This window comes from Corapipo altera, unplaced genomic scaffold (genome assembly GCF_003945725.1).
Source record: "Corapipo altera isolate COAL_440 unplaced genomic scaffold, ASM394572v1 55, whole genome shotgun sequence".
Lineage (NCBI taxonomy): Eukaryota > Metazoa > Chordata > Aves > Passeriformes > Pipridae > Corapipo > Corapipo altera.
This window is the reverse complement of record NW_020884882.1, coordinates 10,338,811-10,363,403: the sequence shown is the minus strand read 5'-3', so window position 1 is coordinate 10,363,403 and position 24,593 is coordinate 10,338,811. Positions and strand designations below refer to the sequence as shown.

Genomic DNA, 24,593 nt, shown 5'->3' with positions numbered 1-24,593 from the left:
CTTTGTTCCTCTGAAAGAACTTCCTCCAAAGGCCACTGGATGCAGCAGGGCTCCTTGCCCTGATGTCAGTGGTGTTTGGATCAGATCCAGCTGTTCTTTTTATTTTTCTCATACATATTTCAGTTTTGACATTTTATTTGTGACAGTCACCTTGCAAGAGATTTCATACTGCCCATCATCAGGTTCTTCCCTTGTCCTCCAGGTCAGCTGGGGCAGATCTTGAGTGGGCTTTTGTTGTCCAAGCCTGGACATGAACTTCTCTACCATTTTCTGTACCATATTCATACCCATTTATCTCCCTAAATCCCTCAGTCTGCAGGTACTGCAGCATCTACCTTGGCAGTGCCCCGTCAGCTGAGATGGTCCATGTTTGTGATGCTCCCCACTGCAAACCAGCATCAAACCCTTATATTAGCACAGTCCCTGAGAACAGGGAGATTTTGGAGATCAAGCAGACTGATATCATGACAGAGGAAGCTCATTGCATTTATAAAACTGTCAGGTTAAGTATTCAGATGTCACAAGACCTGTAACAGGAGCTGTGCCAGGGTATTGTGTGTCCGGGCGCTCACTGCTTCTTTCCATAACGACTTGTGATGCTCTCTGCTTGCCACAGTTTCCTCCAAATTCTGAGCATCAGTCACAGTGTACACTGAGCCTGACTCAGGCTGCAGGTGAGAGGGGAGCAGGCGGTTGTTTCTCGGCTGTTCTGGGCTGCAGTGGAGATTCACCTGCAAATCTGCCTGTGCTGCTTCCAGAAGGTGTTTGGTACAGCAGCTCAGAGACAGACGAACTCCTGTGGCAAGCAGCAGTTGCTGGGGTACAAGGTTTTTAGCAGATAGCTGAACTAGTAGACCTGTAAAGCAGATGTAAATTATCGGTGCATAAGTTACTATTTAGGGCTTCAGTATTTTATACACCTTCCCTTTTTCTTTTCTTTCTTTTAATGAGTGTTACTACCTCCCCCTCCATTCGCTCGTACCACTCCGTTTTTTGGCTACCTCCATCTCTTCTTGAAGCTGTCTAAACCTGTGTGCTGAGATGGGCAGGCTGAGGAGCGTAAAAGTTTGGATCCTTACAGCCCAGGAGGGGAGGACAAAAGGGCACCCTGCCTATGCCAGTCCCCATTGGAAATGATGAGACAGTCAGATAGGTAGCAGAGGGATGGGCACCCAGGTTTCTAGCTTGCATCTTCCTCTGTAATTTGGAGAGCTGGGTCTGTGCCTCACTGAGTCCCTCTGTCCCGCTGTCTCTGGTGTGTGGCAGCTGCACAGCTCGGCAAGGGCTGCTGGCAACTCCACCAGGGAGGGAGAGAAGGGAGGGAGGGACAGACAAACTCGCTGACAGAACCATCCATTGGTGCCGCAGCCGTCATGTGGCTCCTCCAGTCCCTGGTCCCTGTGCAGACAGTTCAACAGGAGCAAAAAGGGCTCACATTGCCCACCACAGTGTTCAGGCAGGGCTGTTTTCCCAGATCTAACTGGAGAAGACATTTTTATTAGAAACAAACCACTGATTTTTCTGACAGTTCTAGATGTACGTGGGCAGAGACTCTCTCAATACCTCACTTGACCTCACTCTGCAGTTTCCCTCCCACCCCAAAGGCCTTCCCTTCCACACTACCTTCAGCCACACTCACTTTAGCAGATACTTGAGTGCATTTTGCGAGCATTACCCTGTGAAACAAACACCCATCATTTCATTCCATTTCCTTGTCTCTAAAGGCAGCTGTTAAAACATTTGGTAAACATACTTTACCATCTTAAATATTTATTTTTCCTCTGAATTTTTAATACATCTAAGGGGATAAATGTATGTATTAAATGTTTCTCAGTTGGTCTAGTATGTTTCTATTTAATATCTAAGGTCAGATGGTCCTTAGAGAAATACAACGTACACACAATCTGTTACATGACAAGGCAAGATACTCATCACATAAAGTCAAGTTGAATCATTGTAGTGCACTGATTATGGATTGTAATAATTGAGCTAATAGAAAGCTGTGATGAACTCGATCCAGAGCGGGGGCTACGCTGGGGAAAGCAAACCAGCTCTGCGATCTTTAACCTTGAGCATTTTCACGAGGAATGTAGAAGGAGCTGTTTAGAATCGCTGGTTTACGAGCCAGGCGTCTGTAAGCAGCACCAGGCGCTCGCTTTCCAAACTGCCGCCTTCTCCAACCCCGTCCTGGCCGAGGCTCACCTTCCCGAGGTGGAGCTGGGGCTGCAGCACGGGGAGCACAGCGTGCACATGGCTGTGGCTGCCCCGGGGCAGGACCCTGAGCCTCACAGGCCCTGTCCTGCATGGTCACTGGCCCTAGCACTGGGGCTGACTGCACCCTGGGAGTTGTGGCTGCGATGGGAATGAGCGCTCAGAGTCCTGCGACACCGCCTTGGTGCATGCCCAGGCTCCTCTCCTGCTCTCAGAGCAGCAGTTTTATTCCATCGGGGCTTTTATTTGCTTTATAAACAAGCTTTTGATTGAACATGCATCAGTCGGTGCATTTCACAGTGGATTGCTTTGCACACAGCTAGCCATGTTTGAGTTCAAGCTCATGACTTACTTGATGAAAGCCATTAGCTAAACGCTTGGTTGCAAGGTCTTACATACACAGAAAATGCAGTTGCAGAAGGAAACTGTCGTGGGGCAGACACCCCAATATACACACAGCCCCTCCTCCATCTCTCCTAGGAAGTCCTGGCTGTGTCTGCCAAGGACATCAGCATCTTCTCCCTGTACCGAGCTCTTACAGGTCCCTGTCACCTCACAGCTGCATTGCAGCTGTGCTGGGAGCAGCCAGGTCAATCTGGGAGCTGATAAGGGCTAGCTCTGCATTAAACAGATTAATCATAACTATGATCCCATAAGGGACTGGTATATGTCTTGACCTGCAAAGCAGGACATGGGAATGGGAGGTGCCAATGCAAAAATCACCTGCTTGTTCGTGTCTGTTTTCCCTGTACGTGGGCCCAGCAGATCGCAGCCTGTGGCGTGGTGGTGCCAGCTTGTCCTCCTGCCCAGGTGAGGCTCTGAGTGCCCCCAGCCAGGCCTTGGGCTGGGACGTGCTGTGCCACGTCCCCCTGCCCTGCTCCTGCCGCAGGGATCCCCCCAACACAACCATCCCGGTGAGGGGTGTGTGGCTGCCCCGATGCCGAACCCTGCCTGTCAACAGCCGGGTCCCTTCCGCTTGGGAGCAAAATAAAACCGTAACAGAGTGCCAGCAGTCAGCTACAATCCGGCCCCTTCCCACTGTTTTACTGCCTGCAAATCCTACAGGTAGCGATCTCTGGTATTTCAGTGAAAGGAGGTTTTGATCACATTTCATTTCCCATTGCTTATTGTTTCTGTGCATGATGCTGCTGTTCTCATACGTCTCTTTTTTTAAAAGATTTTGGTTTATTTATTGTTTATCTTCATATGTTCTTTTTCCTGTCTTTTGCACTTTCCTCTTTATTTCTGTCCCCAATCATCTGAAAAGTTTGCAAAAGAGTGGGTAAGTGTGTCCTACTTTTATTTTCTTTCTCCCGAATTCCTGTATTAATGTTACTGCCATAGAAAAAAAATCCCCAAACTGCAGAGCAGTTCAGAGAGAACCCATCAGACACTGAGACCAGCAGCTAGCATTTGTAAAGCCCTCGCAGTCTTCCTTCCCAAAGTCTGATTAGTATTTAAAGCAGATTTGTCTCTTTCAATGTGATTTGATGTTAACATTTTAAAACAATATTAATGCCAAGTGGTAATGAATATAGTGACTAGCACCAGTGCTTGAAATGTTTGACTGAAAAATCAAATGTTTTGTGTTGGAAAGCAGTCATAATCAGTATTTTCTCAGTCCATTGAAAATAAGAATATACTGTATGTTTTCACTAATTAAATCTTGTATTGGAAACAGGTCTTTTCTAAATTAGTAGAAGACTGTATTTTAGTACCTATTCTAGCCATATTGCAGCTGATTGCATCAGAGCTCCCAAGCTAAGCAAGGTTTGGCATGTGCAGAAATTGGGTTGAAGACTCAGAAGCGCTGATGCTGCAGGCACAGGCGTTGGTCAGCCGGTGCTGAGCTATTGCCACAGGATCTGCCAGCACCCAGGGCTTGGGGATACACTGCCTGCTGGCTTTTGCATGGGACAAAAAAGCTCGTTGTGGTTTGTTGGGTGGTTTTTAACTCTGTCTTACAGTCACTGAGCAAAGCATTTAAACAAGTGCTTAATTTGAGCCGTGTGCCTGCTGAACACAGTGTAACACGGGTTCAGCTGCTTTGCTGCAGTGGATGGGAAGGGTGCAACACCAGGGGAGTGGTTGAGGCCACTGCAAGCTCCCCTGGAGCAGCAGGTCCTCCCCACTCCCCTGCCAAGGGCTGGGTGGTTTGTGGTGCCCTGGGAAAGGGCTGCCTGTTCCCCTCCAGCAGCAGGTATATCTCATTGTCCAGTGCAGTCCATGTGCCAGATGGACAGGACAATGCCCACGGAAGTGGAGAAAAGGGACTTGGGGGTCTCTAGGAGCGCTGGGTGTTGGTGCTCACAGGGATGGCAGAGCCTCCCCTCCGACACCCCTGTGTGGCTCCCAGAGCTGTGGGCACACGGAAGAGGGCAGGGTTTGCCCATGCTTCACAAACAGATATAAGATTCTCCTGAATTCAAGGTCTCTCCTACAAGTATCAGTGGTCACTGGTCACTGCAGTGGGGCCCAGAGTAATAAACTGCATAATTCTTCAGTTTAATACTGCGTGTTGTGGCTTACCAAGGGAAGAGGCTGACAAGGGTAGTGCTGTTGGCTGTGATCAATGCTAATATTTTCCTCCCCCTCTCCTTTTATTTTTCTTTAGCACCAGTACCATTCAAAAATAGATGAACTAATTGAGGAAACCGTCAAAGAAATGATAACACTCCTAGTGGCAAAGGTAACCTTCGGCTTCAGGTGAAGTGATTCACTGTTAACATTGCATTTTTAATATGTGCGTTTCCATTAAAATGTGACACATTAGGATGTTGAATTGGCTTCTTGTTTCTCACAGGCAAGATCATACATCTCCCAGTCCTTTCATGGTGACTCTTTGATGATTAGGAACTGCGTGAGATGTAATACACTGCTGGCAGGGTTGCCATACTGGGCCAGAAGTGGTTTTAAGGAATGGGTGTTATGTTAATGGGGTAGCACCCCATGGTCAGCATCACCCCACAGCACTGGGGGGTAGCTGTAGTCAGGAGGTGGCACTGCTAAATGCTGCTGCAGAGCCGTTGGGGTGGCACGCAGAGGTGGCCACCACTCCTACGCATGAGGTTGTGTGGACAAAATAGCTCATCTTGTTCAAGATCACCATATGCTCTCCTAAGAAATTAATTTAGAGGTGACAGTAGTGGGAAATACATTCCAAAATGTCAGGTTTAATTGTTTGGAAATTGTTTTTCGTCAGAGTCAGCTCCTCTAGCTCAGCTGCCAGCATTCCCCTTGGGTGGTTGTGTAGGTCTGGTGTGCTGTGCTAACACGGAGGGGAATTGGTATGTAGGGAGAAAGATGGTGGGGTGTGTTTTCCTTTAGTTTCAAACTTTCTGAGAACAAGTCATCCCTATTATACAGTGGAGACCTTTAAACATAATCCACCAACATATGCCAGTTTGATTCTTCTGCAAGAATACCCAGCTAGCTGCGTGTTTGACACGGCATACTGGGAGCAAGAACCACCGCCTTCCCCATCCAGACAGGCTCTGCTGGCTTCCCCACACACTGCACCCACGTCCTGTCCCCAGCATCACCCAGGACACAGGGGGGTGATTCCCACCCAGCAAGAGGTGCACCACTAGCGTCCAGAAAGCAGCGCTCCTTTTTCCTCACTCCCCAGCCTGCTGTGCTCAGGGACGGGTGGTCTGTTGCTTTGTCAATGCTGAGAACTCCACTGGCTTCTTTGAAGCTGATGCTGACTTTTACACCCTTGTTCAATTATTAAAAATAATTGCAGTATTTTCTGTCTTCATAGTTTGTCACCATTTTGGAAGGAGTCTTGGCCAAACTGTCTAGATACGATGAAGGAACTTTGTTTTCTTCTTTCCTGTCATTTACTGTAAGTACAGACTATAGTTTCCTTTCTTTTTCTTTTTCTTTTTTTTTTTGTGAGTTGTAGTCTACCCTCTCAGGACTAGATCAGCTACATAATAATTCTGCCATTCTGTGATGTTTGATCACTGTAACCCCCACATGAATAGACAAACAACCTGTATGCAGACATACAGTACATAAACACCCAAGATGCACAGAGTAAAGCCATTTCCAGTTATCATTCAGCTTGGTGGAGTTTATTCTGCAGAGGATAGGTATGAAGATGAAAATACTCATCACACTGTACATGCAATTTTCCTAACTAAAGAATTTGCTTCATTGCCACTTTGCATGACAAGTGTGTTTCTCTCAGTATTCTGAACATAACAGTGACGATCACAAGTAGTAAATAGCAAAAGAAATCTAGGGATTGTTTTTATGTTTCTAAAAGAGAACAAGGTAGAGGAAATGCCATGAGGTCATGCAGCAAAAGGTGCTTCTAATGACACATTTAATTTCTCCCTAACATTGCAGAACCAGTCCACAGCTCACCACAGATTTCCTAGCAAGGTACAGGACCAGACCAATACCTGTGCAAAACTAGCCTGAGTATCCAGCAAGGGTTTAACAATCTTAGCTGTATTCCAGAAAAGTGTTGTGATAGCTTCTTAGGACAAACACATGGCAGCTGATTTCCAAAGGTCTTCTAAAAATGCATGCCAGAAAGTTTACAAGGGAGTCTCTGTGCAAGCATGGCTTCACTCCTCTCAGCTCACAGACAGGTGTGCCCTCAAACACCTGTGTCTGGGGTGGTTGGAAAGTTGGGTTCACATTTCATTCTCCGGACCTGCTGCCCCCACGTGCAGGCAGAGACTGGGCAGGAGGCAGAAGGCACTGCTCTGAAAACTGGCAAAGCTTTCCAAAATCTTATTTTGGAGTTGTCTTAGTTACTTGAAATTGTCTGTTGTTTGCTGCTCATGGGCCCTTTTGCTGAGTTTGAGGCCGTTTGGAATTGGGGTGGATGTAGGAAGACTTAACCAGCAGAGGCAAGAAACTCTGCTGGTGGGCAGCTGTGTGCACCCAGTCTGGCAGCTTATCTGAGCCGCTCTGTGGTTCAAACTAAGCATTCTGCCTTTTCAGGTGTGCTGGAGGCACTTTGTTCTTCCGAGAAGGGAGAAAGGGAGGGTATCCCATTCACTGCCCCACAGTGCAGCTCTTTTCCCTGGATAACCTCTGTGTGATTACAGTCACAAGGCTGTGCACATTCCTGCTTGAGCAGATGCAGAGGGTGGCTTGAATACCTGGATACCTTCCCTCATTCCAGTGCTGTGGAGGGTTAGGAAATTCTTGTGTGCCAGCAGCAGAGGATGTGGAGGCGGCAGCTTTCCAGGCATCGGAAGTACCAGCATCAGCCCGCATAGACAGTGTAATGTGCAGCCCTTCCTTCTCCATGAATCCAAGCTGTTCCTCGGTTGATGCTGCACTGCTCCCACCACATCCTACTGTTTACGCTGCCGAGTGCTGCTCCCTTTGATTGCTGAGCAAACCCTCTGGCTGCACCTGGGCTCTGGGCTCCTGTCAGGACCCAGCACATCGGAGCATGGGGTTCAAACATCCTCTCTGCTGCTCCTCAGACAGTCACTGGCAGTTAACTGCCCCAGCAGGAGCAAAACTGTGGCTGTCCCACTCCAGTGGCCCCACAGCCTCTGAATGCGGTCCCAAAACCTTGATTTTCTGAGTTTCCAGCCAGAAAGGGGTGTGTATTCAAATAGTTGCTGTGCATGGCGTGTGCATGCCTCCAGGAAAGTGCTGAGCCCTCGCCCACATCCAGGAGGCTGGGCGCACTGCGGAGGAGCGGGATTGCTCCTTCCTGGGAAAGGGATGTCTCTCGCTTTGGCCTGGGTGTTTGCTGGGATTCACTGGGAGAGGAGGCTGAGGAACAGCCCTGACCCCTTTGGCACTGGGCTTAGCAAGTCTCCTCTCCCTGCAGTAGTAATGTGACTTGCTGTGTTTAGTCTTTGCAATGGTAAATACAGAATCTCTCTCTTGTTACAGCATGCTTGCACCACCTCCCACGTTTTCCCTGTCTGAACAAATACAACAAAGTGTGATGGTCCAAGCCGCTGAGCTCCAGAAAGCATTAGTCTCCCACCCCCTTCCACCGACTTCTTTCATCGCGTGTTTTCCAGGCGCTCTGCAAGTGACATGTACTCGGGGGTCTTGTGACAGACAGTTTTATCACCTAGTAGGATATCCTCATTTCCAATTCTTGCCTCGAAATTCAAGATAAAATTAATGCATCTGTTGTCCTAATAAATTCTCACTAGCCACTTCTCCTTGCAGAGCACTTTGAGAGGAAAACACCCTTCTAAATTTGGCCAGACTTTTTTTTTTTTTCTGTTTGTTGATACATTTAAGTGCATCTTGGTGGCAGCAGCCCAGACCCTGGCTGGGCGTCTGCATGTGCAGATCCACTGTGTCACAGGAATGCCAGCTGCTAAAATTCCCTGTAATCTGGATGGCCTCTGTAGGCAGAGCATTGCACCTATGGTAATTATAACCAAAGATTCCATGTTACCCAAGGGAGACAGAAGTAAAAGATCTTATTTTTGTTCTGCACAAAATTTGTATGGTAAACTGAGACGTTTCATGGCAAAGTCACATACTTTGTGAAAAACGGCAGCCTAGCAAAAATCACACAACATCCGGCAGTTTGGAAATTTCACTAAATGTAGCCAAATCTGAGTTTAAAGAAAAACAAGTAATTATTCTGATTAAAGGGGAGTGGGCAGGAGAAGCAGCTCAGTTTTTTTGTGGGTGGAGGGAGGAGATCGCAGGAAGCTGAGTTATTCTTGTCGCCTCTTGGCTTTGGAGAAGGTAGTTTAAAACAGTGGCGCTAAGCTGGACCCAAGAGTGCTAAATCTGCACTCAGATGGCAGGTTTGCCACTGCCTCACTTCATGCACTGTGTGGTATTTGAAGGTACAGGTGCATGGCACAGTGCATCCCTGAGCGTGGACCCGAGCTTGAATTCTGCGGGCTCTCAGGCGACATCATTTTCCAAGCTTTCCTCCTGTTGTTTGGCTTCGCTCCTGGAAAAACTGCCAGTTTGGTGCTCGCATGGGCAGCCCTGCCTGTGGCTGCTCCACACCAGTGCAGGTGTGCCATGACTGCCTGGTCCTCTGGAGATGCAGCCACTGGATGGGCTCCAGCTGCCTTCACTCACGGAGGCTGGGACTCCTCAGCTCCCACTCCGCAGGAGCAAGCGATAGCGCTTCGCTACCTCCCAAGAAAGTTGTGAGGATGAGTGTAGTGAAAGGGTGAGGTGTCCAGACAGCTGGCTGGAAACAGGAATACCTGGAGACAAGTCTTCGCTGAGAGCAAGGGCTTGGTGCTGATTTTGTTACCTCCTTCATAAACTCCGTGCTGGGACGTGCCCCGTCCCCCTCCGGCAGCAGACCCCGGGTCTCACCGCGGCAGCAGGCGCTCGGTGCCCTCCTCCTGCCCTTCCCTCTGTTCTTGCCCCCCGGCTCGGCAGCCCGGGCGCTGCCAATACTTGCAGCGTTCACCTCGGCAATTACCACCAGTCTGGTCTTTTGTATCGCCTCATTGTGCTTAATTATGCACCCCCCACACACACCATATGAGTGCTTCCACCCACTCTCACATTCTGTCTCACACATACATTCATTCTCTCATTCGGGACACATAATTTATTCATCCCAAGATGCAACTGTGTGCGTGTTATATTTAGGCTGTTTTAATGGTAGCTTTAGAAATATTTAAAAGCAGGTGAGCTTTTACACCCAAACAAAGATGGCCGGCAACGCTTACCCTAATTAAAAGCAGAAGTGTTGTGGAAAATCCCAACCATACTCTTTCTAGACACGGTGCCTTATGCTACAGTGGGAAAAAGGTCTCTGTGGCCAGCTGGGCACTGCTCAGTTGGAAGAGTTGGCCCTGACGTCGGGGCCATCCCACCTCCCGTGCCTGCACCCTGCTGCATGGCAAACCACAGACAAAGTACATCTGGGGTCTTGCAGCTCCCACTAACTTGTGAGGACACCACAGACTGCAGTGTCCACCTCTGATATCCCTCGTTGAATAGTATCTTTTAAAAAGGGGGGGAAATCATGGAAAAAATTATTTAGTTGTTCAGGGTCTGGGAAGCAGAGGAGTTTTGGGGCACTTCGGTGTAGCGTGGAATGAGCACAGTACCCCAACATGATCTGTGAGGTCCTGCCAGCATCAGAGCCAGCAAAAAGGGAAAAAATAATCATTTTTTGTTTGGATTGATGTGAGGGAGGAACTGCAAGATCTCTCGGAAAATTCTTAGCCTAACAGAGCATCACAGTTTGGGTTGGAAGAGACTTCAAAAATCATCTAGTTGAAACGCTCCTGCCATGGGCAGGGACATCGACCAATAGACCAGATTATTCCAAGCCCCATCCAACCTGGCCTTGACAATGTCCCAGGCTGCAGCCTGCAGAGCTGGGGGAAGCACACTGTGAGCAGGACAATGGGAAGAGGGCAAAATCAGGGTCCTTCGGGTGCCTTCTTGTGTGTTGGTGCAGGCCCCTGCCAGCCTCACTATACCATAATGCTCCCACTGCCAGGGGAGTTCCCAAAATCCCTGGGATACAGCTCCTGACAGGAGAGACATGCACTGCCTTGGGAGACACATGGCATCAGGTGGAGAGCGAGGCCTCCGAAGAAAATAATGATGTCTACTTATGAACCCCATCTTCCCCCGCTCACTGAAGTAGAAGAGGGAGAAGCACAACTCCCACACTATCATCTGTTGCTATTAGAGCTTTAGCAGCAGTAAAGTTACCTCTCCAAAAAAAAAAAAACAAAAACAAAAAAAACCCAACAACAAAAATACCACCCTTTTAGACAGAAAAGTTTGTTTTATCACTCTTTTCAACCTTCTCAGAATTACGTTGTCCCAAGTCTTGGCTGGGCAAGGTCTAAGAGGCATTTAAAGAAAAAAAAAGAAAAGACCTGAGAAGTTACTGATGGTGTAAACTGTCTTCTTGTTCCTTTTACAGGTGAAGGCTGCTTCCAAATACGTGGATGTACCCGTAAGCACAATTTAAACAACTTCTGTCATAGTAATTTGCATCGTGCTTTGGTTTATGGCATGTGTAGCAACCCACATTATGCATTAACAGCCAAGACTGAACCATGGGCCTTCACATTTCTAACATTTGAACTGGAAACAATATCTCCATGAAGTTAATAATGAGCAGTTACCCTCTTATGGAGACCTGTGAGGCTGTTTAGGCAATAATTTGCAGATGGTGTCAAAAAGGTACCATATTTATGCAATTGGCTTGAATCACATTTAAAAAAAAATGGGAGCAGTACATTCTGTTAATTCTTCATCTGGACTTGTACAAATACAGTATAATTTCCAAACAAAAAGGTCCAGACATGTTAGAACTGAGCCAACACACATCTAACACATTAGCTAATCTATTTTATTTTTGTTCTTCTAATTGTTGGTTTATTTTACTCTTTCAGAAAATGACTTTTTTATTACTTTGGGGAAATGGTGATGAGCTAGCAACATGTGTTTGGGAAATTGTTAATGAAAATAATTTTTTCCATTTTTCTGTAATTGGTATAGGAAAACTGTACATGATCTCCTCTAATTAGACCTTGATTCATAAGGAAAAGAACCCTTAACGTTCTTAGACAGAGCACTTAAGTTGCCAGAAATTTACATTTAAATTAAGTTGAAGTGTAATGTATGAATGTTGGCTGGAATAAGGGGTTACTGTAACATTTTACAGGCAGAAAGATCCTGAGCAATTGCAAATTAAAAAATATAAGATCTTAATATACCACACCAGTTCCTGCATCCAGTTAGACTGGGCAGTGGAAATCTAGAATAACTCAGTTGAATCTCATGACCTGTATGTATAATGTATGTATATTTAATGTGGATGGACTGCTCTACATGCTCTCATATGACAGCATGATAAATTTATCAGACAACTCGGACCACATCATCTGCATTTGTGTTTCCATCCCTTTAGTCCAAGATAAACCTTGCCTACAAAATTATCATATTTTGAGCCCAGCATGGAAAAAACAAACTCTTGAACAGTAAGAGGTGTTGCTTGATTTAAAATACCCCAGATGCAGAGACTGGCATCCTGGAGTAATAGAAACAAGATATTTACAGCACTGGGAAGAAAAACTCGGAATTTATTTCTTGCCTTAAAAAATGTGGAGATCCTTCAGTTGAAATTCCTAGTTGTTTGAGTGCATCTTTAAATACTTAGTCATCAGAAATTTGAGCACAGAACAGTAAGTAACTTCTAGAGCAAAGCATGGTCTTCTCTGAGGCCTCTGTGTTCCTGGGAAGTAAAGTGTCTTCAAGGAAGTGGTCTCAGTAAAACACTATGTAGCCCTTTCAAGCTTTTCCAAAAGCATTGTACCTGGGACACCCTTGTGAAGTCGGCAGCAGGAGGAGTGGAGTCTGCTCCCATCCTCAGAGCCAGAGAGCTGCTCCAGTTCTTTGTGTAAAAGAGAGCAGAAATCATTCATCTGGGTGATTTTTTGGCTGTTTCCCCACCTCCTCCTGGAAACGAAGCCACGTTACAATGGCTTCCTTGAGGCTTCTTTGACAGCCTCAGTCTTTTTAATGAAATCAGCCACCAGCCCCACACAGCATCCAAACCTGTGTGGAGGCCACCCCGTGGTTCACAAGCCACTGCCTTTCCAGGGCAAGGAGAAAGAAAAACCTGTTTGACTGGAGGACAGAGGGGAAATCCTTATATCAGATAGAAAACCATTACTTAAATCTCATTCCACAAATGTTGTTGCAATTGTCTGGGTACAAACCAATCCATCTAGTGCCCTCTTGGAATGGGCACAATCGGCAGACTGAAAATTGCTTGAAAGTGTAACACTTGACTACTGCCACATTTGTGTTGTCCTCATTGTTTTTCAAATTAATACCTTGTCATTGTTGCAGTAGGTGTTAAGAAATGTCACTGCCTTCCCAAGGGCCAAACACTGGCCCTTTGCTTGATAATTGTTTGCTTTGTATTAAAAAACTTCCTTCCTACTGTTTTCCAAACTGTCCTCATTTTCACCCTGGAAATTACACAGATGTGTTAACTAACTTCAATTTACAGTGGCTGACAATCGTATCTTGCAGAGAAATGATACTCTGTGATCTGAGGTAAATCACAGTAATGGAAACTAATGACACTAGTTATTAACAAACTTACAATCTGCCATGGAAATTTAATATTTTGTGGCAGCTCTTGTAATGACTCGTGTTACCGTATTTTAATGGGTTTCCTTTGAGGTAAGTTTGAATCCAGTGTATCAAGGAATGTGAACTCAGACAGGATTTTTTTTCACATCCGCCTGCTTCAGTTCTCATTTTCTTTAAAGGACTGCTGTTATCCCCAGACCTTGTGTGCTTGTAGGTTACTCTTTAAAATCAGTTGAATTCTGCAGAGAGCTCTAGAGATGCACCAGCACAGATGTCCTACACTTCAGCAGCAGCTTAAACATTCCTGTAGACATACACTCTCTGACTTACCATTTACCCAATTCATTCTTAAAGTCAGGGTTATAAACACCAAAAGAAAGGTGATTTTGGAACACCTCCTGCAACACCAGCTGCTTGCTGCACACATCCTCACACCATAGAATCAGCAGCAAGACCTCAGCTCTGGCTGTTTGCTCTCTGCTTTAAGAAACCAGAGGGCTTTTGTAGAGAAGATGACACAAGAAAACAACAAATCCCCAGCCCATCTTGCAGATTCACTCAGTAGGTGGACAGCACCAAAGGTAATAAGAAACTTCTCAGCGTCAGTACATTGAGGAAGAGCTTTATTCCTCTAACCACCTGTACCCTAGGCAAGAGAAGAGAAAGTGTCTGTGCTGCACATGGTATTTTGCTGGGCACAGGGCACAAAGCAGCAGGACTCAGTGTCCATCAGGTAAGGAAAGGGCAAACTGCAGGAGGACAGCAGGAGATGGAGGAGAAGGAAAAGCAGCGACAAGGCTACACAGAGGAGCTGCCCCCTGCGTCGCTATTCATGTTTTTCTCTCTCTCTCTTCTTCTCTCCTCCATGCAGAAGCCAGGAATGGATGTTGCTGATGCCTATGTGACATTTGTGCGCCACTCTCAGGATGTCCTGCGTGATAAGGTCAATGAGGAGATGTATATAGAAAGGTTATTTGATGTAAGTAAATGCCTTCTCCTCCTTGGACACCAAGCAGGAGAGACCCAAAATGTGACAAAATAAGACAGGAGGATAAGTCACATTTTGAGAAAATTTATTGGTTATAGCTTTAAAAAATAAATAAATCTTTCCTTTCTTTCTGACTAAGGCTCGTATCTGCTCTCTGCCTGCTTTAAATCTCTTCTCTAGTCTACTGTGTCTTTGTCTGTGTGTGGATTTTAAAGGAACAGCATCTTCTAAGAGAGCTCTTTACTATGTTTAAGCTTGTGGAAAATCTCTGTAGCAGAACATCTCAGTCATTGTTCTCACTGTTAAAATTTGAGCCGTTTTTTTGGCAGTAGCGTTTGCTAAGGGCCATCTCTTCTGCACATTTTGCATTGTTTCATTGACAAGCACACCAAACTGACAGCAAATTAAGCATACTAAATTTTAATTTTAAAAGCTAATCAAGACAGAGCTGATTAGGAATGGACTTTGGTATTGCAGGAGGACCATAGTGTGTCTGACACCAAAGGTAAATTCGAGACATGGTCTCCTTAATGAAGATGGCATGGTAGGAACTGACCCATATGATCACAGCTAATTTTCTGTTGAACAAGATAAATTCATTGGACTGTGAGAGAACAATGATCTGTGATGCCCATTTGTTTTGGGTTTGGATGCTTGTTAACAGTATCTCTGTTTCTGTTGCTCTTGTTGCATTTACAGCCTTTCTGTCCTTGAAGGTTTTCTGTTGACAGCCAGCCTGTAGCATTAGTGTTTCAGTCTCTCGAGGGTATTGTCCATATCTCGATTTCTGTTTGAAGCAGCTTCTGTCCCTACTGTCCTTCCTTCCATCTCTCAGCAATGCCATTTCTCAATCTCCCAGCTCTGGAACTCTAACAACCTTCCTTGCTTTCCTTACTCGCTCTTTTGCTTCTTCAGTGTTCAGGAAGAGCTGCTTTTTCCCCAACCAACGTCCTCCTTCACTCAATACCTCTCTTTCTCTGCATTACTTGTCCCTTAGAAACCTCTTCCTCCTTTACAATTCCCACTCTTTCTTTCCCCCATAACTTGCTGGATTAAAATGGAACTTATCTCTCATGTCAAATGTTTTATCACATTATATCAAGTGGCATGAATTAGAGTCAAATAATCTTACTGTGTACATCTACTAGCATGACCCATATCCACTGAGAATGCCTCATTCATGCACGGAGCACAGCAGTGCTCGCTCCGGGGAGAGTTTGCAGCGCAAGCACCAGACGCAAATCACCCATCAAGCAGGCATGGGGAGAAAAAACAAAACATAAAACAAAAGACTGTCGCTTCCATCTGCAGCGGGCCTGCGAGTGCATTGCTCGTTTGTGTTGAAATTTATTCCACGAGCAGCTAAATTTCCAGAGCTCATCTGGACTGTTCTTTTCAATGCCCACACTGCCTTTTCCCTCATCCTTTTCCTATGATTCACAGTTGGTGTGTTTGTACCCTTTGGGCCATTATTTCCAATTTTCAAAAGGCTGTAATTAACACAAATATTGATTTCAGTTTGATCCACTCGTATTTGGTTTTATGAAGCCGTATTTTTGTTTTAAACAAATTAACAGTTGACATGAAAAAAAAAAAAAAAGAGCAGCTCTCTTGGTGGAAAGCAAAAAGCACAAAACCTTTCTTTCCCTTCCTGCTCTCCTCAAGTCTCCCTGGTCCATGTGGAATTAAATAATCAAGGGTAGTGGTTTTACGTTGCTCTGCCTGTTTTGACCCACACTGGCTGAAGGCGGGACGTGCAGCATGTGGGAGCTGTTCCCATTCCTCTTCCCATTTATGTTCCCATCCCTGTTGCCATCCGTGTTCCCCACACCAGTGGGGTGGCATTGGGACCTGATGCCATTGGCATGTTTGCATGTGTCTCACGTCCGTGTGCGCCCGCGGGCGGGACAAGCTGAGGGGCTGCTGCTTCACGAGGAGGGAGTGGGATGTGCCAAGCCCTGGTCACCTGAAAACTGGAACTGTGTGTGGAGTGGCTGTGTTCCGTCTTTGACAGGTTGCATCTGAAGGAGCTGGTTGCTCCTGTGGTCAGCTCCCATCATGGCTGAGGTGCTCCTGGTGGGTCAGTAGAAGCAGGTTTATGAGTACATGGGGGTCACCAGACCCCATTTAAATTGGTGCTGTGTTCACCCATGTTTGGGTAAGGACAGGAGCAAATACTTAACTCTATTGTCCTGAGCTCAGACACAGCCCTGCAGCCTTTTGCCCCTCTCACCTAACCCAGCAAAGCACCACAGCCTTGGGGTCTTTAAGATCCTTTGGTTATATTTTCCAAGGACATTTCAGGTACTAACAACCGTTTTAATAAGAAAGAGAAGAGGAATAATCAAAAATGGTATTTATGATGTCAAGTTAGAGTTGGACCTGATTTTCTTCCCTCTTCCCCCAGTGTGGCAGGGGAGCAATCCTCTTAGCTGCAGAGTTTCTTCAGACAATGAGATTATTAATGCTTTCGAGGCCGTCTCCTCCACTGGCTTAGTGCAGCAGTGCTGGCTTACCCCAGCCAAAGCTCAGTCCAGTTTAGGGTGTTGTATAATGATAGGTGCAGCAGTGGCAGTAAACAGCTTAAATCTTCCTGCAGGCAGGTCCTCTGTGCCCAGTGGGGTCACATTGGAGACACTCGTAGGCTGGGGCTACATCCCCTTTCTGTGCAGTCCTGAGCAGTGCAGGAGCAGAGGTGCACAGGGCAAGGTTGTCTGTCATATGTGCTGTGGGGTTTGAGCTCTCACGGGATATTTCTAATCCCCACACTTCTGTGCAATCCTACCCTGTACTTCCATTTATTCCCCCTTTGTTTCCTTCCAGGAGTAGAGGCTGTAGAGTGTGTTATGTCCCCACAGAAGCTGGGTTAATATGTCTTTTCTTGGCATTTGCCATGATTTCTTAGCTCAGAAACCATCTCTCTTCCCCTGCACTACCTGCCCTGCTCACACCTGCAGAACAGGGCTCTGCTCCTTGGGAGATACTGGTGTTTGTGGAAGATTATTGTCGTATTTCTGTGTGGTCTATGTGTTAATCCTCTTAATTCTGCAAATTAGTCAGGGTGGGGTTCCCCCCCCACCCCGAAATAGAGTCAATTTTAAAAATCTGTATTCTTGGGATCATTGAATGAACAGATTGATCGTGGAGTTCTGCTGGTAATCAAAACCTAACTAGCTTTTTGGCAGTGCTGTTTACTGCAGAGTAACATGACTTATTTACTTGGCCTGGCTCACTAATTTGATAACATTTAAAGCTAAAACACTGTAATAGGGCCTGTTGGTAGAGAGCAATGGTAACAGAAGAGTTTCAGAATAGCATCATAGCATCCCCTCCCTGCGTTCTTGTGCTTCAGGATTTAAAGCCTGTGATACTTTGTACACAATGCAGAAGGATCACAAACTCTGTGTAGTGCCTGATAGAAAGTAAAATTTTAGTACTTTCTCCCCAGAAAGGGGGCAGAGTTGACGTGCAGAATGGCACTGTTTACAGGAACAATGAGACAGAAGCAGGTGGGTGTATCTTAAACATGGAAAAATATCTTCAGAGTGATTTTGAGTCTTCTGACCAGTCCTGCAAAATTCAGGCCCCCTTTGTCTCAGGTCACTCATAGGAATTTCGTAGGATCAGAGTTTATACATCTGAAGGCAGTGGGAGTTTTACTTGTAAGGGTTGTGCCCTTTGGTGGGAGTTATTTATAGATCTGTGTATGTGTATATATCTTTACACACACCCTTAGATAATCACAGTAGAGGTTTCAACCCATCAGAACATATGTGATCCAGAAAGTCTATGATTGACTACTAGGTTGTGTGAATGCCAACCCTTTCTTCCTCATAAATTGGTAAACACTAATGTAAAACATAGGGAGACTGTTTCCTCCCCAGCCACACCGAGTAGCACGTACACAAAAGGCTACTGAACGCTGAGTGAGCTCCCCGAGATCTGCGAATTCCAGCATCCTGATGCAGTCCCTAAATAGCGCAGATGGCATTTTTGTCTCTGATGATTAATTCAATATCTTACCGAAAAAAACAAAAACATGCTTTTGATATGAGAGATCAAAACACCAAGAGAAGCTCCTAAGATTGCGAGGACCTAAAAAAAAAAAATTAATTTATTTTTTTCCTCCTTGTACTTCTTGAAGACACCAGCCTGAGTAGAAGATAAGGATTAAAACAGATGTGCTTAGTGCTAGTTCATCTGCTTAAATCTAGCAGTCTCTGAGATCAGTGATTAAAAAGCCATCTCTAACTTTGATGAAATCCACTGCAATGGTAATTCTGTGTCTCTGATCGCTGTCTTATGGGCCTCATGTCTGCCTAAACCGGACATAGAAAACATTTCACTGGAGATGATACATGGATTATATGGGTCAATTATACACTTAATCTGCCTTCTGGGGATTAAGTGTGCATAGATTGACCCCGCGTATTTGGCTTGTCCTTGGCAGTTATCAGATCAGGAAGGTTGCCTTTACCAAAAAGTCTGGTAAGAACTTAATCACGCAGTGATACAGCCCACCGAGGTGGCAGCAGTCACCGTGCTTTTTGCAGAAGGCTGTTCTACCACTTCACTGTCACTGTGAGCGTTCAGCTCCCTCGGTCTGTGTCACAGCCGCGATACCAGACGGAGTATTTTCTCCTGAAATGAGAAGCGAGCCCATTCTTTCCTGCAAGACGGAGATGGATTTTAGTCTTGGTGGCAGGGTGGGACCAGCAGGGTCCAGCAGGTCTAGCAGGGAGGGCAATGGGGAGACCAGGGTTTACTCTGCCCTGTGCTGTCCTCAGTGCAGAGGAACAGTCACCCCAGGCCCACTTCCACCAGCAAAGGAGAATCCATGGCTCATCAGCTAGAGGAGCCACCATCTCCTTCCCACCACCTTCGGGGAGGCACAAGCCCTTGGCTGAGACTCCAACACCAAGTTCCATCCTTCAGGATCAGCTCAGTTGGGTTTTTAGGAAGCCCCAGTGATATCCCAAGGCTGATGCTGCATCTGGTGGATTTTGATGGATTTCCTTCCCTCAGACAGGAGCCCAGCAGGAGTGCAGGGCCTGAAGATACAGTGTAGGACTGTCCTCATGTTTTCAAAACCCTTGCTGGTGACTGATTTCTCAATATCATAATGAGTAATAACACTGTGTGAGTCTCAGACTTCAGCAAAATCCTTATGCAAATTTCCAGGAGCCTGAGTGAGTACTTGTCACTGGTTTACTGCAGGATCCACACGCAGCTCAGCATATGTTTCAGTACCTACAAATTTGGAGCCTGATATCACACCTGAGTATATTGAAAAAATACAAAATGCAGCTAGATCGGTTAACTCAGCAAGTCCTCTGCAGACACTGAAGCATTAGCTTAGTCTTAAAATCAAAGCTTTTGCCCTCAGCAGGGTTACCCACTTGAATTTTGCCAGCTCCTTCAAGGCGTGCTTGCAGGATCATGGCATTTCTTGCTGGAGCACGAGCCTTGCGCGGCACAATCAAATGCCAGAAGAGAGCCCTTCTCACCCTCCCTTCTCCTCCTCGAACTCAAAAGCCTGGTCGTGAGTCAGTGGAGCTACTCACTGTGAGTTAGAATTACTCACAGGAGGACGGGTTGCAGGATCAGGGGAAGAACGGATATCAGGCTGTGCGCCGGGCTCCCATCTCGTATCTGCTTGTAGCCACACTCACCGCTCTCTCTTAGACAGACAACAACCTGTTTCCCTCCTACGCAGCAAGACTGCTCATTAGGGCACTAACTCTCTCCCACTCCCATCCTGATATGGCCTCCATGGAGCTATTTCTTCTGCGTTGTTTTTTGCTTTTCTTTTTTTTTTTTTCCCCTCTCCCCCCCTCCCGAGTGAGTTGTGAAATGAAGACAATTAGGCAGATTGATCTTGAGGAAGTGCAGCTTGCTTTTCCCTCCCTGTGCATCTTTGGAGGAGCCAGAGCCACGCAGCTTTCGCTGCCCTTGGCTGGCTCAGCAGGGATCGGACCCAGACCTGGAACTGATGCAACAGCAGGGACCTTTGCTGGTAAAAAAAATAAAATTGTGATGGCAATTATCAGTATATCTTCTAGGGGGCAAATTATCCTTGTTCTGAGGGGGCATAGAGTGCACTGTCCTTCTGCAGCCTCTTTTTCTCCCCATGTGCCCTCTTGGAGCCACACAGGAGCAGAGAAAGGAGCTTAGCATGGACACTGCTCCTCATCCTGTTATACTCCCATCCATGAACTTCACACGGCTCCAAGCATGCACTGGCATGTGGCCTCCCTCCTCCCTGCCTTCCCCTCAGAAAGGCTTCTTTTCTGAAGTGCTCATCTAAGTAGGCTCCATTTAATTTATTTTAGAGAGAGTCTTAATAAAATAAGTCCTAGATCTGTCACTGGATTTTACATGCTTGTAAGGGGGTTTTTTTCCCTCCTAAATGTCTTTATCAGAACAGCTTTTCATGTTCCAGTAGACATTTGGTTGAAGACAGTTAATTTGATTTCTTTTCCAGAGGAGATTTTCCATTAATCATTCTAAGAAGGCAGACTGATTGCTCTGTTACGTTAAGGTCAGCATAGGCTTGCTAACATCATCTGCACCGTGCTTTTGAGCGTCAGAGATTTGTGTTTTGGGGCCAGCCCTGAGTGAAAGATCATCTTATTTCCTGGTAGATGTGAGTGGCCAAGGAGGTTTTGGGGAATAGGGAGCATGACATCCTCCATCCAGAGAGAGCCTTTTTCTGAGCAACCTCTCTGCTCCCTGACCAGGCGCTCTCTGCACATTTTTAACTGTGTAAGAGTTACACAGTGCCCTCCGAGCTGGAGCTGCCTTCCAGCTTCCTTTAAGAAGCCGTAGCTAACTGGAGCTCCAGTCCTGTGGGTCATCGGGGAGGAGAGCTTGGAGGAGCGGGTGTTGCTCGTGAACCCCAGCCCACGCGGGTCCCAGCTGCGTCCGGGGGTGCGCGGGGCGTGGGAAGGGCCGGGATCCGGGATGCGCGCAGGTGTGCGGGGCTGACCCCGCAGCCCGCGGGGCACGGCTGCGGCGGGGCCGAGCCCCCGCTGCCGGCGGCTTTGCTCCCTCCCTCCGGGCTCTGCAAAGGGCCTTTGCCCAAAGAAACTCGCGGTGCGCACAGGGGTGAGCCAACGGCCCCCGCGCGGACAATGACGAATTGTCTGATTTCCAGCAGCGCCTTCAATCCCTCTTTTCCTTTTCTCCCCCTGCAGCCCAGCCCCACACAATTGCTGCCGCTGCCTGCGCCAGCCAGCGGTGCGTGCCGGATTAGCCGTCCCAGGTCACTTCGTTTCTCTTGATCTGCAGCTCTTTCCTTTCCCAGTGCTCCCTTAAACCTCGCCCTGGATGTATGATATCAGCATTCAAAAATGCTTAGCAGGACTCAGGCAGGGAGCGCGCTGCATCCGGTGTGTAACCCCAGGAATGATACCAGGGGAGCTGCTCCCTCCTGCACTCAGGATTGAGGTATCCAGGCAGCCCATAGCTACTCTGGTTTTGAATTTGAAGGCTATGAAAGAGGCTGAAGTTTATCGAGTCCCAGTTCGTGACAGCTTCCAGTTCAAGCTGATAACAAGTGGAATGGAAGTATTCCCTAGCATGCATTGCTGCATTGCATCTTACTGAGCAGCTCTGCAGCCAGTTCTGCCATTGCTGCCTCGCACTAACAGGGCCCTGGAATTGGGACAGAAAAATAGCAGCACTTTGTGTGGATATTGTATTTTACTAGGCTGCTTTATATAGAAACTCAGATTTTAACACGACAGCTTCATTTCTTTTTTGAAAAATGGAAATAAGCAGAGAATATTTTATAGGTTAAAAAAAGTAGTTCAGAACAAGCATCCATACAGGAGTGGTTCTGTGTGTGCGCGCCTTCAGAGGTTTTTATGCAGAGGCTCTTTCATTTAGGAAAAGTGAGGTCTGCAAAATCCTGCAAAGCAGCAGGGCTTTTTGGGTTTAATTTGGCAGTTCCCAGTGCGTGCTGTGCACTTTGCTGAGCTGTATCTGCAGTGAAGCAGAGAAGGCCCAGCACCCAGAGCCCACCTGAGCTGTACCCAGGTGCTAAGGACTCAGCCCTGTGTCTGCAGGGACATGGGATGCTCCATGCCAGCACAGCCTGGAAAGGCAGAGTCTTCCAGCTCAGGGGTGCACGTAGCCAGGACAGGCTTTACCTGTTACCTGAAAGGCGATGTTTTCTGGAGATGTATAACTTGGTGTGTAAACAGAATTGGGGCTGTCCAGTCTCAGAGGGGAAAGGAGGCACCCGCTGAGGTGCTCAGCCTGCAAACCTAGCAGGTTTAAGTATGGGATGTCCCTGGTTTCAGGACATTGTGGATGAGAGAGAAGTTGGAGGTGCTGCCAAAACCAGTGGCAGTGGGCTTCCTTCCCAGATCACCCTGAGCATTGGCTCCCACATTCCTCCTGCACCCTGCCACGGATCAGTAGCTGTTTGCACATGGGTCTCCCTCGCAGGTTTCTCTGCCTGCTGCCTCTATCCAGCCCTGACCAACGTGTGGCTCGGGGGGGTGTCAGAGTGAGTGTAGCAGCACGTGGCTGGTTTGGATTCAGAGATGGTCTGTGCATGATCTGGCACCGGTGTTTGCTCACAGCAAACCTGGCTGAGACCTGGGCATCCCCAGCTGTAGGAGGCAGGGAACCAGCACTGCAGTAACTGTTTCCTTGAGATCCTTTCCTGGGGATAAGGCTCAGGGAGTCATTGGTACATCCACCCATCACCTCTGCCAGGGGTGTGAGTGTATGGCTCTTGGCTAGGCAGAGACTGGTGTCTGGCTATCAGAGCAGACCACCCTGACATACAGCTCAGGAGCACCTGAATAAGTACAAGACATCATATCCCCAGCAGATTTGTTCCTCCCCCAGTGAAGGAGCAGTACCATTGCAGGTCCCTCTCTGGCTGCGTCCCTGCCATGGGAAGCCTTTGCTGGTGTGATGAGAGCTCATGGATCACTTGCAAAGCCCCTGAGGGGTGGTGTAAACAAACCTGCACCCACCACAGCAGGTGGAGTTGCAGCTGCACAGAACACGTGTAGGTGTTACAGGTTTGTGCAGCACCAAGAGTGGGGGGTGTTAGGGATGAGCTTCTTGGACGTGTGCGTTTGCTGGTGGCCTTGGCCCCACTGACACAAAAGATGCTGATCCTCCTTGTCCTCTCCAAGAAGGAATAAAATTATTCTGGGTTAAGAGCAGAGAGAGATCTGCAGCGAGGAGCATGCAGGATGGGCTCCATGCCCTTTGGAGGGCAGGGAATTTGTGGGTTTCCACCAGCACACAACGTACCCACTGGGACCCCTGTGCCTCCCTCCCATTAGCACCTGTGGCACCGACCTGCTGAGCCCCGCTGGGTCCAACTTCCAGCCAATTAAGGGTGACGCAGCAGCCTGAGCACACCCTGATGCCGAGATCCCCAAACAGTGGGTGATCTCAGGTGCCATATGTACTGCAAAAAGCGTGCAGCACCTCCACACGCCGGGGTCTGCGCTGCTGCCTTCGCTCTGGATGCTCTTCCCTGCTGGAAGGCAGAGCTCTTACGCGATTCAAAGTTGTTTTGGGGTTTATTTTTAGGAAGAGGGGAAAAAAAATAATGTAATTCGGTGATGCCATTTGCATCCTAGACAGGTGATGAGTCGCTCTGGCTAGCAGCTTAACCCTATTAGGCAACTTTGGGACTGTGACTTTATTAAATAATAATACTAATTATTTTAATATCAAGACTCTGACTTTGTAACCTCCCTGTATAGCTACCTTGTCAACGAGAATGAAATTTAGTGGTAAAGGAATATAAAATAGAGTAAAAGGCATCCAGAAATCACAGCTCTGGGGTGGATGTGTAAGAACACGCTGTGTGTACTTGCAGTGATAGCATTATAGTGGTAAAAAAAAAAAATCCCAGGAAAAAAACCTGCAGCCATTTACCTCGGTAATAGCTCAGTGCAAGTGTGACCTGGGAGACTCGAAACAGTTTCACGAGGCTTTGATAGAATAAAATCATAACTTTTATTTAAAAAAAAAAAAAAGACCCTGAGGTTTCAGGGGATTTTTATCAAATTGCTAGCACTTTGCCAGATCTCTAGAATTTAATGTGGACTTTCCTAGAGAGGTTTAATTTGGAATATGAAGGTCATGTTGCCTGCTGTGAGGACAGCTCACACCCAGAGCCCTGCCGAGCACAGCCGGCGGAGGGTTCGCTTGTACGGGCGAGGGGAAGGCGTGGAGTCCAGTTTGGCAAAGGGGTCACAGATCCCAAACACTGTGGGTTTGGGCGCACTGCTCCCGAACACACCAACCCAAAGACCCTGCAGAGAAGTTAAATTAGCACGCTGCAATCTGTTACCAT

The 24,593-nt window shown here is 47.1% G+C and overlaps 1 protein-coding gene across 12 annotated transcripts in view; it reads left to right on the top strand.

The window, feature by feature from the left end:
- The window catches only part of CADPS (calcium dependent secretion activator), a 170,344-nt gene that overhangs the window by 134,216 nt on the left and 11,535 nt on the right, over positions 1-24,593 (top strand). For 7 of the 12 annotated variants that reach the window (XM_027640313.1, XM_027640317.1, XM_027640316.1 and 4 more), the window contains 4 exons: positions 4,826-4,900; positions 5,975-6,058; positions 11,084-11,116; positions 14,141-14,248. In XM_027640313.1, coding sequence (XP_027496114.1) covers positions 4,826-4,900; positions 5,975-6,058; positions 11,084-11,116; positions 14,141-14,248 — 300 coding nt within the window. Of the gene's footprint in view, positions 1-3,478; positions 3,494-4,825; positions 4,901-5,974; positions 6,059-11,083; positions 11,117-14,140; positions 14,249-24,593 lie in introns of all 12 variants that reach the window. The other 5 variants (XM_027640315.1, XM_027640311.1, XM_027640309.1 and 2 more) reach the window with 1 other exon arrangement.